Source organism: Malus domestica, chromosome 10 (assembly GCF_042453785.1).
Source record: "Malus domestica chromosome 10, GDT2T_hap1".
Taxonomy (NCBI): Eukaryota; Viridiplantae; Streptophyta; class Magnoliopsida; order Rosales; family Rosaceae; genus Malus; species Malus domestica.
This window is the reverse complement of record NC_091670.1, coordinates 26,435,567-26,451,429: the sequence shown is the minus strand read 5'-3', so window position 1 is coordinate 26,451,429 and position 15,863 is coordinate 26,435,567. Positions and strand designations below refer to the sequence as shown.

At 40.3% G+C, this 15,863-nt stretch overlaps 1 protein-coding gene across 2 annotated transcripts; it reads left to right on the top strand.

Annotated features, from left to right (window-relative positions):
- Positions 1-12,685: 12,685 nt before the first annotated feature.
- LOC103412155 (U-box domain-containing protein 9) lies at positions 12,686-15,222 on the top strand. Of its 2 annotated transcripts, XM_008350752.4 has the most exons (3): positions 12,749-13,331; positions 13,529-13,580; positions 13,931-15,222. In XM_008350752.4, exon 3 carries the CDS (start codon positions 14,045-14,047, stop codon positions 15,014-15,016), a length of 972 nt encoding a protein of 323 aa, XP_008348974.3. In that variant the 5' UTR covers positions 12,749-13,331; positions 13,529-13,580; positions 13,931-14,044; the 3' UTR covers positions 15,017-15,222. The 2 variants fall into 2 exon arrangements, with proteins under 2 accessions (XP_008348973.3, XP_008348974.3); XM_008350751.4 differs by lacking the exon at positions 13,529-13,580 and having other exon boundaries at positions 12,686-13,331.
- Positions 15,223-15,863: the final 641 nt, after the last annotated feature.

The following is a 15,863-nucleotide window of genomic DNA, read 5'->3' as shown; positions in this document are numbered from 1 at the left end:
AAGGAAGCATTGTCAAACATATCATGTGCACAAAAAATGTGGTTGTGGTACTGAAAGATGAGAGTAATAATAACCAATTGAAAGTTGAACTAAAAGAATGGGGTAATGGAGAATCGAATAATACCTTTTACTTTCATTCCAAAATTTCATTCTAAAATTACTGAAATTGTTTATAAATAGTAAAATGGTTTACCAAATATAAAATAGTAAAACAGACTATAAATATTAATAATGTTTACAAATACATTAAGGATAAAAAAAATTCGTGAATCTAATGTGTCGGTTCAAACCCTCTGCGTCTCCTTACTACAAATTATTATAATAATTTGACTTTAAACAAATAAAGGTTTTATTATTATCTATACTATTATTAAGAGAACCCTCCTTGTTAACTTTTTGCCCCATTTTTTCCTATTTTTCCCTCACTTTGATACACAATACTTACATAATGAGGGCAAAATAGTAATTTTGTATACTTTGAGAAAATGACAATCATATCCCTATTTTTCCTATTTTACCCTCAATTTTGATACACAATATTTACATAAGAAGGACAAAACAGTAATTATGTAATATTAAGATAAAATATGCACTTACTAAGAGAAATTGTCCTACCATCATTTTTTCATACTCTTTTTTTTTAATTTATATAATATTAAGATAAAATATGCACTTATTAAGAGAAATTGTCCCAGCATCATTTTTTCATACTCTTTTTAAAAAAATTTATATAATATTAAGATAAAATATGCACTTATTAAGAGAAATTGTCCCACCATCATTTTTTCATTCTCTTTTTTTTTAAATTTAGAGAAATTGTCTCACGATCATTTTTTCATACTCTTTTTAAAATTTTAAAAACTAATCACACTCCTTAATAAATAAAAAAATAAAATGAAATTGTTCACACACACACAAAGTGACACACCCCGACCCAGAGGATCAAGGCGTACTGGCCGTCACGTGAGCGTGACGTAACCAAAAGTGCGACGCGGAAGCAAGATATAACAGAAAATGAAGGAATTCAACAAATCTCTGGTAGAACCACCTACTAGAATAAAAGGATGAGTTATAAGGTAAACACATAAATTCAGAGCATAGGTTTAAGTGCAGTCAAGTAGGACCAAAATAAAAGTACATCACCCGCAGGTGAGTCCTACATGCAGAACGTCTGTCAGAATGCCGAAAAAGACCTCGAGAGCCACCAACCGCTAACTAGAACCTGGAGGGGCGCAAAACAAAGATGAGTGGGTCAGTAAAATCAAAGATTTTCCAAAACATTTCATTTAAAACATTTCTAACCCCTCACCGTAAAACCTGTATACTTTCCCAGAAAAATAGTATATAAACATATATATACACATATCATCAAAACTCAGCTCATATCCATCAACATAACATATCAGAAATAATATGCCACGCCATGCCAAATATAGTATGAAATGAATCAATATCAATCAGGTGAAATAATAAATCAACCGGAGACCCTACAATGGTCCTGTACGGCTGATTCTAAAGCTCAACATCCCACTCAGCCGGAGTCACCACAGTGACCTATACGGCCCTGCCGGAGTCACCAATTGTGACTTGTACGGCACTACACTGCACATCACTCGGAACTACGTATAGTAGTATGTACGACGAAAGGTGTATAAATACGCTCTAATGCTTCTCTCATCAATCATCAGCGCGCATAACTAAGGTCACCCACTAGTCGGAATCACATCTAGTGATCTATACGACTAGCATGTCGGAACCCTCACATGGTCTGTACGATATCCACCTACTTGGATCCAAGACGAGCGTGCGGTGTAGTGAATAATAATATAAGCACTAACACCTAGGGTGCAGGTTATGAGCTTTCAATGCAATTCTCATAAAATAACTCATCTGAATAATATAAAAACTCACCTGTGCGTCCACCGCGTCAATTAACATATATATGCATCGATTATCAAACTAGATATCTCAACATTTGCATGCATGGCAATTTAAATCATAATTTTCATATAAACGCATTTTCTGGGAAAAACAGTTGTATATAGGTAATACGAAAACAAAACTGCCCACTCACTGATAAGTCGATGGGTCGTAACCCCCGTGACGTCCCTGGATACGCTCGTCCTCGGGATAAGTGTCACCTATATGCGAAACAACTATAAAAACGTTAATTTAAACACATAACCAACAATTCGAAATAACTTCTCATACGATGCTCAATTTGGGTATATGAATATACCACATCGACCTACTCGACGTCACGGACGTCAAGTAATTTTTAGAAAAAATTTTGGACGCCGCACGCGCCCCCACACGCCAGGACAGGCACGGGGACACGCGCCCCCATGCGCACCATCTTCAACCTCGGGCTCGCCGGACTGAACTTTCCGGCGGCCGGTTTCCGGCCAAACTTTGAACGTCTCGTTCTCCTTCGTTTCTCAACCATTTTCTTCGTATTTTATACCAAAATGAAGCCCCAAACATGTAGAATCACGATACACTACTTTTAAGCTTAAAAAACAACTAAATCTCACCAGAAAAATTCAAGCAAAACCGGCTAAACTTAACCCTCGTGATCCCGACGTCCAAATCCTTCAAATGAAGCACTCCGAGCTTCCTTGGGACCTCACTAAGCTCACTATAAGCTTAGAATTTCCTGAAACACAACATTTCACGTGTGCATGAACAGTGACCAAAAATGGGGGGTTTCGGATTCACGTGAAATCGAAGGTTCTACGTCCTAAAACCAGTACCAATCAACTCAAAACATCTCAAGGATGAAGATTCTTACCTTGGTTACCTCGATCCACAGCGTTTTGGGTGGTTTTGGTGTGAGCCGTACGTTTTGGGTGAGAAAGGGTGAGAGAGGGTCGTGAGGGAGGAGAGAGAGGGAAGGTACGGGGGAGAGAGAGAGAGAGCAGGGAGTGTGGTCCAACCAACATACATACAAGTTTTAATCCCTAACCACACAAAAATATAAACCAAAATTTTAATCCAAAACTCGTAAAATTAATCCAATTAACATCACACCCACGTACCTTAATACCCGTTAAGGGCAAATCCATCATTTCACGTCCTTAATAAGAACATCCCTGGACGGGTTGTGACAATCTCCCCTCCTTATAGAATTTCGTCCCCGAAATTCCCATAACCAATTAAACCACTTAATACCCATAGAATAATCTTGGGTACATCTCTCTCATACGATCTTCTGTCTCCCAGGTAGCTTCTTCTACGGAATGGTTCCTCCACAACACCTTCACCAAACTCACCGTCTTGTTTCTTAAAACCTTATCTTTCGAATCCAAGATAGTGACTGGTTCCTCATCATATGTCAAATCCGGATTAATCTCTAGCGGTTGAGGAGGGATCACATGAGAAGGATTAGAAATATAATGTCGAAGCATAGAGACGTGGAACACATTATGGACCTTAGATAATTCCGGAGGCAACTCCAACCGGTAGGCAACTTCACCAACTCTTTCAGTAATCACATAGGGTCCAATGTATCTCGGACTTAGCTTCCCTCTTTTTCCAAATCGTACCACACCTCTCCAAGGTGACAATTTCAAAAACACCCAATCGCCCACATTATACACTCGATCAGTGGCATGTCGATCAGCTAAACTCTTCTGTCGATCTTGGGCTGTTTTCAGGTTAGACTTAATCACCTGAATATTTTGAGTAGTCTCATCCACAATCTCTGGGCCTTCTAACACTCTTTCACCAACCTCAGACCAACACAATGGTGTACGACACGCCCTACCATAAAGTGCCTCAAATGGTGACATACCAATGCTCGAGTGAAAACTATTATTGTAGGCAAATTCCATCAAGTCCAGACGATCATGCCAGGAATCACCGAATTGTAACACTGAAGATCTCAACATATCCTCCAACGTCTAAATCGTCCTCTCTGATTGCCCATTAGTTTGAGGATGATAAGCAGTGCTGTAAAGCAATTGCGTACCAAGAGCTTCCTGAAAAGCTACCCAAAATTTAGAAGTAAATATTGGGTCTCGATCAGAAATAATATTCACTGGAACTCCATGATACTTCACAATCTTTGTAATGAACAACCTAGCCAATTTATTCAGAGGATACTTCTCCCTCACTGGAATGAAATGCGCTGACTTGGTAAGTCGATCCATAATCACCCAAATACCATCAAATCCGTTTCGTGTACGAGGAAGTTTATACACGAAGTCCATGGTTATATTTTCCCATTTCCACTGGGGAACGGGAAGTGGCTGCATTCGCCCAAAAGGCTTCTTTCTTTCTGCTTTAACTTGCTGGCAAATAATACATCTACTCACATACTCAGCAATTTCCCTTTTCATACCCGGCCAATAATAAAATGGTCGAATGGTATGATACATTTTAGTGCCTCCCGGGTGCATCGCATAAGCTGAACAATGCGCTTCATCCAATATTTCCTTCTTTAATTCCTCATTATTCGGAACATACATTCTATTTTCCTGCATAAGCATACCATCTGATTCCCGAATCCTGAGGTCTTTCTTTTTCCCTTCACTTCTTAACTGAACCATTTCTTGAATTTCCTCATCCACCATCTGAGCTTCGAGTATACGATCAACCAAAACTGGCCTGACTTGAAAACTAGCAAGAAATGCTCCACTTCGATCTTCCAACTCCAACTTTACTCCAGTTGCCCTCAATTCAGCAAGAAGAGGAACACGGCTAGCATATAAGGCATTAAGTCTACCTTGAGGTTTCCTACTCAGTGCGTCAGCTACCACATTAGCACGACCCGGATGATACTCGATAGTACAGTCATAATCACTTAACAATTCCATCCACCTTCGCTGACGAAGATTAAGATCATGCTGAGTAAACAGATACTGAAGACTCTTGTGATCAGTGAAGATCTTACACTTCTCACCATATAAATAATGCCTCCAAATCTTCAAAGCAAAGACAATGGTTGCTAACTCAAGATCGTGAGTAGGATAATTCCTTTCATGATTTTTCAACTGTCGAGAAGCATAAGCAATCACTCTATTATGCTGCATCAAAACACATCCCAAACCATTCAAGGAAGCATCACTGTAAATCTCAAAATTAACGCTATCATCAGGAAGTACCAATACTGGAGCATGAGTGAGGCAATATTTCAATTGCTGGAAACTCCGCTCACAATTCTCATCCCACTCGAATTTAACATCCTTCCTGGTCAACTTCGTTAACGGCAAAGCAATCATAGAGAAATCCTGAACAAACCGTCGATAATAACCTGCTAAACCAAGAAAACTTCGTACCTCAGTGACGGTTCGAGGCTGCTCCCAATTCTCCACTGCCGCTATCTTTTGAGGATCAACTTGGATTCCTTGAGCCGATACAACATGCCCCAAAAATGCCACTTCAGTTAACCAAAACTGACATTTACTGAACTTAGCATACAACTGATGCTCCATCAATTTCTTTAATACCAAGTTCAAATGTCGGATATGATCTGATTTAGATTTAGAGTATACCAGAATATCATCAATAAAAACAATAACAAATTTATCAAGATATTGTTGGAATACCTCATTTATCAACCTCATGAAAGCTGCAGGTGCATTAGTCAACCCAAATGGCATAACCAGAAATTCATAATGTCCGTAATGGGTTCGGAAAGCTGTCTTAGGTACATCTTCCTCTTTAATCTTCAACTGATAATAACCGGATCTCAAATCAATCTTAGAAAATACACACGCACCTTTCAGCTGATCAAACAAATCGTCGATGCGAGGCAATGGATAACGGTTTTTAATCGTTACTCGGTTCAATTGCCTATAGTCAATGCATAATCTCAGAGTTCCATCTTTCTTCCTCACAAATAATACTGGAGCACCCCAAGGTGACGAACTAGGCTGAATGAAACCTTTATCAAGTAATTCTTGCAACTGAATTTTCAATTCTCTCAACTCAACAGGAGCCATTCTATAAGGAGTTAGAGATATAGGGTCAGTACCTGGAAGCAAATCAATAGAGAATTCCACCTCTCTGTCTGGCGGCAGCCCCGGCAAATCATCAGGAAATACATCAGGATAATGTCTGACCACACCAACTTCTTCTATACTAGGAGAAACAACATCATTTAACACCACATGTGCTAAATATCCTTAGCAACCCTTCGATAATAATTTCCTTGCTCTTATGGCAGAAATAACGCCATGTCTCACCCCACTTCTTTCGCCAACAAAAGTAACCTCGGGTAGTCCAGGACGATAAAAAGTAACTGATTTACCATAACAATCAATATGGGCACGATTATAATGTAACCAATCAGCCCCTAGAATCACATCAAAATCCACAATATCTAACGGAATAAGATCAACTGGCATAACTATGCCCTCTACCATTACTGGACACCCAAGATACACACTATCAACATAACATTTATCTTCTCTAGGCATGGCAAACTCTAAATCAAATCCTAGAAGTGAAGGGTGAGGTTGAGTCATTTGAGCAAACGTATGAGAAATCGCAGAGTGCGTAGCACAACAATCAATCAAAACCTTAGCAAAATGACCAAGAACATTTAACGTACCCATGATCAAGTCCGGATGGTTCTGAGCCTCTTGCAGTGAGATGTGATTAACACGCCCCTGAGCTTGCTGTCGTCCACCACGACCTCTACTGCCTTGATTACCTCGCCCCTGGGGAGCACGTCCCTGGCCTGACTGACTAGGCTGCCTAGATAATCCTGCACCACCAGTAGCAACTTCCCCCTGACGGGGCTGACCTCTCTGATGCCACTGAGATCCACCAACTGGCATGGATGAATAAGAAGAATAACCCCCAAGTCCTGAGAATACCTTGTCTGAGAATAAGGCTCCTAGGGATACTGATAAGGTCCGGAAGCATACGGAGCAGCATCCTCCTGGTATTGGTAGGCACCACCACGACCCGACTGGCCATAACTGCCCGGTCCAAAGCTCTGCTGAATCGGCGCTGGAGGTGGTATAGTGGTCTGCTGCGGTCTCTGCTGACCCTGGGGACACTGAGAAGCCCGATGTCCCATTTGCCCACAAGTAAAACAAGCACCACTACCTCTCCTACACTCACCATGATGACGAAAATTACAACGGCAGCACCACGGAGCGCCAGAACCACCAGCACCACCAGAATCCCTCTGCCTCTGAAATCTGGGCCCACCAGAAAATCTACCACCACCTCTCCTCGGGCCAGTAATACTATATCCACCACTAGAAGAACTCGAACTGGCTCCACTCTTCTTAAAATTCTGTGTTTTGCGAGGTCCCGGAATAGAGATACCCTTACCTTTATCATCCTTCTTCTGACCGTCATTCTTGTCCTCGTCATCCTCACTCTCACTGGGAAGATTATCAGAGTCCTCCATCCTAACCAAAATCTCGAAAAACTCATGATAATCGACGCAGGGAAGTGCAATGGCAAAAGTCCGCCACTTTTTCTTAGATCCCAACTTGAAACGTCGAAGCATCTCTCCCTGATTACAAGCTGTATCAGGGTCATAACGAGACAAATCAGTAAACTTTCTATAGTACTAATGAGCTGTCATATTCTTCTGTTTCAATCGAGTAAATTCCTGTTTCTTGCGATCAATATACTCTGGGGGGACAAATCTTTTCTTGAAATTATCTTTAAATACTTCCCGATCAGATGCCATAGCTGGGGACATAAACTGCATCTGATTCCTCCACCAACCTGCCGGCTCTCGACCCAAAAACCAGGTAGTGGTCTCAACCCACCTATCAGCCGGAAAGTTCCCCTGACTTTGCATTACCTGAAATGTCTTTTCAATATGATCTAGCCATTTCTCTGCCCCCTCGTGACCTTTATTACCCATAAAACGATCCAGTTTCAAATTGTACATGGTTTCCAAGGGTGTCTTCTGAGGTGGGGGAGGAGGACGGATTGCATTCTGAAAAGTCTGGGCCATTGCTTCCCCTAACTGAGTGATATCCGGGAAATTAGGTTCATGAGTACGGCGGGACTCCCTACGCTCTCTACGAGGCGGCATAATTCTGACAGAAAACATCAAAAGATCATTAAAGCATTAACAATTATACAGGACTGCAACCTAGGCTCTGATACCAAACTGACACACCCCGACCCAGAGGATCAAGGCGTGCTGGCCGTCACGTGAGCGTGACGTAACCAAAAGTGCGACGCGGAAGCAAGATATAACAGAAAATGAAGGAATTCAACCAATCTCTGGTAGAACCACCTACTAGAATAAAAGGATGAGTTATAAGGTAAACACATAAATTCAGAGCATAGGTTTAAGTGCAGTCAAGTATGACCAAAATAAAAATACATCACCCGCAGGTGAGTCCTACATGCAGAACGTCTGTCAGAATGCCGAAAAAGACCTCGAGAGCCACCAACCGCTAACTAGAACCTGGAGGGGCGCAAAACAAAGATGAGTGGGTCAGTAAAATCAAAGATTTTCCAAAACATTTCATTTAAAACATTTCTAACCCCTCACCGTAAAACCTGTATACTTTCCCAGAAAAATAGTATATAAACATATATATACACATATCATCAAAACTCAGCTCATATCCATCAACATAACATATCAGAAATAATATGCCACGCCATGCCAAATATAGTCTGAAATGCATCAATATCAATCAGGTGAAATAATAAATCAACCGGAGACCCTACAATGGTCCTGTACGGCTGATTCTAAAGCTCAACATCCCACTCAGCCGGAGTCACCACAGTGACCTATACGGCCCTGCCGGAGTCACCAATTGTGACCTGTACGGCACTACACTGCACATCACTCGGAACTACGTATAGTAGTCTGTACGATGAAAGGTGTATAAATACGCTCTAGTGCTTCTCTCATCAATCATCAGCGCGCATAACTAAGGTCACCCACTAGTCGGAATCACATCTAGTGATCTATACGACTAGCATGTCGGAACCCTCACATGGTCTGTACGACATCCACCTACTTGGATCCAAGACGAGCGTGCGGTGTGGTGAATAATAATATAAGCACTAACACCTAGGGTGCAGGTTATGAACTTTCAATGCAATTCTCATAAAATAACTCATCTGAATAATATAAAAACTCACTTGTGCGTCCACCGCGTCAATTAACATATATATGCATCGATTATCAAACTAGATATCTCAACATTTGCATGCATGGCAATTTAAATCATAATTTTCATATAAACGCATTTTCTGGGAAAAACAGTTGTATATAGGTAATATGAAAACAAAACTGCCCACTCACTGATAAGTCGATGGGTCGTAACCCCCGTGACGTCCCTGGATACGCTCGTCCTCGGGATAAGTGTCACCTATATGCGAAACAACTATAAAAACGTTAATTTAAACACATAACCAACAATTCGAAATAACTTCTCATACGATGCTCAATTTGGGTATATGAATATACCACATCGACCTACTCGACGTCACGGACGTCGAGTAATTTTTAGAAAAAATTTTGGAGGCCGCACGCGCCCCCACGCGCCAGGACAGGCATGGGGACACGCGCCCCCACGCGCACCATCTTCAACCTCGGGCTCGCCGGACTGAACTTTCTGGCGGTCGGTTTCCGGCCAAACTTTGAACGTCTCGTTCTCCTTCGTTTCTCAACCATTTTCTTCGTATTTTATACCAAAATGAAGCCCCAAACATGTAGAATCACGATACACTACTTTTAAGCTTCAAAAACAACTAAATCTCACCAGAAAAATTCAAGCAAAACCGGCCTAACTTAACCCTCGTGATCCCGACGTCCAAATCCTTCAAACGAAGCACTCCGAGCTTCCTTGGGACCTCACTAAGCTCACTATAAGCTTAGAATTTCCTGAAACACAACATTTCACGTGTGCATGAACAGTGACAAAAAATGGGGGGTTTCGGATTCACGTGAAATCGAAGGTTCTACGTCCTAAAACCAGTACCAATCAACTCAAAACATCTCAAGGATGAAGATTCTTACCTTGGTTACCTCGATCCACAACGTTGTGGGTGGTTTTGGTGTGAACCGTACGTTTTGGGTGAGAGAGGGTGAGAGAGGGTCGTGAGGGAGGAGAGAGAGGGAAGGTACGGGGGAGAGAGAGCAGGGAGTGTGGTCCAACCAACATACATACAAGTTTTAATCCCTAACCACACAAAAATATAAACCAAAATTTTAATCCAAAACTCATAAAATTAATCCAATTAACGTCACACCCACGTACCTTAATACCCGCTAAGGGCAAATCCGTCATTTCACGTCTTTAATAAGAACATTCCGGGACGGGCTGTGACACAAAGTGTGTGCTAATCGGCTAGTTTATAATTATGTAAAGGTTTATAGCGTTGTACGAGACTATTCTTGAATCTTAATGTCTCCAACCAAAGCTTGACGAAAGTTGATGTTAAAAGACTACCAACATTGTATTATACAATTAATGTGATAAAATCCTGCTTAATTAATAAAGTATTGTGTATATTTTTATTTATTTATGATGAAACACTGCATGCACTTCTTTTGAATTGATTTTTCGAGGGTGCATGGATATTCTTGTAATATCCCACATCAACCAATGGAGAGATAATGATATGCCTTATATGTACATGCCCACCTCCTATAGCATGAGGCCTTTTGGAAACTCATTGGCTTTGGATTCCATCAGAACTCCGAAATTAAGCGAGTTCGGGTGAGAGCAATCCTATGATGGGTGACCTATTGGGAAGTTCTCGTCTGAGTTCCCAGAAACAAAACCATAAGGGCGTGGCTAGGTCCCAAGGCGGACAATATCGTGCTACGGCGGACTCGAGACTGGGATGTAATAGAATGGTATCAAAGCCACTTTGTTGTTCGGTGCGAGTGTGCCAACAAGGACGTCGGGCCCTTAAAGGGAGTGGATTGTAATATCCCACATCGACCAACGGAGAGGGGGTTATGTGGTTATGTGCCTTATATGTACATGTCCACCTCCTATAGGACGAGGCCTTTTGGGAACTCATTGGCTTTGGATTCCATCGGAACTCCGAAGTTAAGCGAGTTCGGGCGAGAGTAATCCTAGGATGGGTGATCCACTGAGAAGTTCTCGTCTGAGTTACCAGAAATAAAACCGTGAAGGTGTGGCCGAAGACCAAAGTGGACAATATCGTGCTACGGCAAAGCCAAGACTGGGATGTGACAATTCTCATTTGGATATGCTTTTGAAATGACTGAAAGCGTTTTTGGTGAAAATGCTTTTGGAACCAATTGTTAGTAAAAATATAAGTAAATTCTAAAAAATCACTTAAAGTGCTTCATGGAAGAAGCACATAACTTATGCTTCTTCCATGAAGCACTTTAAGTGTTTTTGAAACAAAAAAAAATATTTTTTCTAAAAACACTTTCAGTAATTTTAAAAGTATATCCAAATGAGCCCCTAGCTTCTTGTATGGTTGGCTGAGGAAAACAAAGGAGGAAAGAAAATGGAGCGTTGAAATTACAAATATTAAAAGATAAATATTCATTAGCAATCAAGGAAAATTGTAAGAAACACTGAAATTACTTTTAATCTCAAATTTTCAAGTGAACACTTTTCAAAAGCAGTACGTTGAAAGATTAACAAGAGAAGAAGCAATGGACTTTTATAGAAATATAGACTAGAGTATAATTTTGGATTTCTTGTTTTTCAATGGAGTTGGATTATAACCATGCTCAAAGAAAATATTAAAATCCTTTTAAAACAAATGGTAACGAACGTCAAGATATTTGAGAAATATTTTACAACTCGATCACACACCTAATTTGTGCCTCTTTCACAAGAAAATAAGTATATTTACTTATTTAATATCAAATTCACTACAAATATATATAAATAGAACATGATCGCTTCCTCCAACTAAGCCTATTGGCAAATAGCTTTGGACCAAAAACTAGGAGATCAAATCTTGTGCACCTAAAATGGGTGTGGTCTCAAAATTGAAGCTACAGAGAAGTTACTGCCAGATTGGGTGCAAAAGTTTTGATCCCGAAAATGAGTTGATTTTCAAAACAATTCATTAATTCAAGCTCTTTTTCCTGAATTCATTAAAGTAAGTCCAGCACCCAAATTAAAATTCAGATACTTTATATTTATCGCTTGGTCATTGAGAGAGCTGTGGAAGAATAAATGCCACTTATTCATTTATAAGTCTTCCAAAATCTACCACCAAAACAACAAATAAAAGTCATTTGAACACCTGGGGTAAATTAGTTTTGAACTTGTTATTTATGAGATTTAAACATAAGACTTATCAGTTACAGGTGAAGATTAATATCAATATATCATAATAGTAATGCTTAAGAGATTATCTATTTAAAATATATGACGTAATTGTTTATGATTAAATAATGTGTTGATTAACATGTTATTTTTTATTAGGAACACATCACAAAATTTACAAATTTGGTCTAAAGATTAGTTTACCAAGCATTACTCAATCGTAACACTAAGATGAATCCAAGACTTATCAGTCACAAATAAAAATAATTTTTTTTAATATTATACTGTAATACGAAATGATTAGTTTGATAAAATTTGAGAATATGGTTTGTGGAATTTGCGTTTTAGAAGGTGGTCAAGCTTAATTTCCTAATGGTAGTTGTTTTCAGCTTTTAAACGTGTTGACGAAGGCTACAACATCTTAATCACAGTTAAAAAATGGATAAAATAACAGAGTGACGAAACCGTAACAAGTTGAAACTTTCAGATTAAGATTTCGGATTAGATTATTTATAAGAAACAGAAGCTCCACCGAGTTCATAACTTTTAGAGAGAGAGAGAGAGAGAGAGAGAGAGAGAGAGTGGGAGTGTGGGATGCGTTTGTGTTGCGTCTGGTTTTGGCATTTGACTATTTGTGGTTTCCTTCAATTTTTTCCAGTTTCATTCTCAGTCATATTCCAGCTACTTTCAGTGAGAACAGAAGAAAGCAGAAGAACACAGACAACAATGACATCCACTGCAATCCTCCTCCACCTTTGCTTCTCCATTGTCAGAAACGAAAGTTCCATCTGATCATTTCCCATCCCCGGAATCAGAAACCCACCAAAAACCCCCGTAATGGCAAAGACGGGCGTGTTTGACTCTGATCCGACGGCGGTGGCGAAGGCGGCGGAGTTGAAGAAGGAGCTGCAGAGGCTGGTGAAAGCAATTGTCGACGACGAGGATTTCACCACCCAGACAATCGATCAGGCCAGAGACACCCTCTCTGCTTTGAAAGAATTGAAGCTCAAGAAAAGATCGCTCTCTCTCAAGCTCAAAGATGTCCTCTCTTGCCCGGAAGAGTTCCGGTGCCCGCTTTCGAAAGAGCTGATGAGAGACCCTGTGATTGTTTCCACAGGCGAGGTTGGTTTCGATTTTTGAGAATTGGGTTCTGTTAATTTGCGCTCTTCTTCTTGTTTTTTATTCCAATTTTGAAGCTTTTTGCGTGTGGTTTGAGTTTCTGCAATTTTTGCTTCGTCCTCTGGCTTTTGGGGCTGAGAAAATGTCGGCAAGGAAAAGATAAGAATTTTTTATTTTGTTTTTCCTTTTCACTTTCTCAGCAACCAAATACGGAGCTCTGAGGATTTATTTTGTGTGGCACGTAGAAGGAAGGTGATTTATTGTCTTCTTCCTTTGGTTACTGTTCTTCTTACTGTTTGTGGTAATTTTAATTTTCCGGTGGTTGGCCTCTGGAGTTACAGTGGTGGATTTAAAGTTCTGTGTGTCTTTTTACTGATTCTGCGACTTGAATTTAAAGCAGTAATTGCTTGATTGGGTAGAGTTTTGTTAATAAATGTTGACAATATTCCGCTAATTTTTTGAATTAATTCTGCTAAGAATGCTGTTCTGCTAATTTTCCGCTGACTTTTATAATATCATTTGTATACTTTTTTGTAATTCGTGATTTAAGTTGCTCGATGGGTTCTTAATTAGGTCGAATTTTTCACTCTTTGTATTGGCAGACGTATGATAGGCCATTCATCCAAAAAGGACTAAAAGCCGGCAACAGGATATGCCCCCGAACGCAACAAGTGCTCACACACACAATCCTTACACCGAATCACTTGGTTCGTGAAATGATATCGCAATGGTGTAAGGATCGAGGGATTGAATTGTCGGATCCCGTCCTCCTAGTCAATGAGGATGGCATAACAGAATCAGATCGCGACCATTTTCTTTCTTTGCTCAAGAAGATGTCTTCGACATTTCCTGAGCAGAAAGAAGCTGCAAAGGAGCTTCGGATGTTGACGAAGAGGATGCCTTCTTTCCGGGCACTTTTTAGCGAGTCTACACATGCCATTCCTCAGTTGCTCAGTCCTCTATCTGAAGGCAAGTTTGAAGATGGTATTCATCCGGAACTCCAAGAAGATGTGATCACCACACTCTTGAATCTGTCAATCCATGACAACAACAAGAAACTTGTGGCAGAAACTCCAATGGTAATTCCTTTACTTATGGAAGCATTGCGATCGGGGACCATTCAAACAAGGAGCAATGCAGCTGCAGCCCTTTTCACTTTGTCAGCTCTTGATTCCAACAAGGCACTTATTGGGAAATCAGGTGCCCTAAGGCCACTCATCGCTCTCCTAGATGAGGGTCATCCATTAGTTATGAAAGATGTTGCCTCTGCGATTTTCAATCTGTGCATCACTCATGAGAACAAGGCAAGAGCTGTGAGAGAAGGGGCAGTGAAGACGATTCTGAAGAAGATAGCTAACCGTGTGCATGTTGATGAGTTGTTGGCCATCCTTGCAATGCTCTCAAGCCATCCAAAGGCTGTGGAGGAAATGGGAGAGCTTGGAGGCGTTTCTTGCTTGCTCCGTGTTATCAGGGAGACCAATTGTGGACGCAACAAGGAGAATTGCATTGCAATCCTTCACACAATCTGTTTGAATGATCGAACCAAGTGGAGGGAAATTAGGGAAGAAGAAAACGCTTATGGAACAATAACCGAGCTTGCACAGAATGGAACTTCAAGGGCTAAGAGGAAAGCTAGTGGCATTCTTGATCGACTGAACAGAGCTGTAAATCTCACACATACTGCATGATGGTGAATCCTCCTCTTTCACCATATTTGTAAATTCTTCACCTATTTCCAGAGCTCGGGTTGTTAGTATAGCGTACTACTTAAGCAACACCGAGCATCATGTGTTCATTCTCAATCCCCGTTTTGTATGTTCGCGTTTTATCTTCCAGAGATTTCAAGTTGAAGAGCTAGCCATGAAGAAGAAATAAAAAAATCAAGCTTTATATATCTTGTACACGAAAATTCTTTGTTTTGTTTCGTTGAATGGTTCTAGCAGATGGTTCTCAAAAACATGTTACTTAGATAACTTTGCACTACACACAATGCACGACAGAAATGGCCTGCACAAGAGAGAACTTGGGTGTAATTACGGATATATCCTCATCTCTTGATCTGATTCTGCACCAGCTCTCTATCCAACTCATCACGCGATAAGTGAGAGATATATATTCCCGATTACATGTAATGTAATAATGCCACACTGCAAAGAAGTGGCAACTTCTACCCTTCTTTCCTCAACCACACACAAAAATCACAAAAACCATGAACGTTTGATGATTTACCAACCCAACAATCAACATTATTGAAGCTGGATTGTTTCACTACAATCCAATGAGCTCCTTTACTCACTTCTGACCTTGAAATAAGGCCAAAAGCAAATACCAATAAGGATGGTTCCAAATAACGATTGAATGGCTGCAAACAGTCTTGTTTTGGAGAGATTTTTCAATGTGGCAGGAATACAGCTCAATACACCAAGTGTTATAATATGAGTGTTTTCAAGTATCCAACCACTTATATTATAACAATTGGTGTACCGAGCCGTATTTTTGTCACATTGAGAAATACAAAAACGAACTGAAATGCAA

Coding starts and splice junctions, on each gene's coding strand:
- LOC103412155 (XM_008350751.4), top strand. CDS start 13,047: ATGGCAAAGACGGGCGTGTTTGACTCTGATCCGACGGCGGTGGCGAAG. Junction 13,332..13,930: donor TGATTGTTTCCACAGGCGAG/GTTGGTTTCGAT, acceptor TTGTATTGGCAG/ACGTATGATAGGCCATTCAT.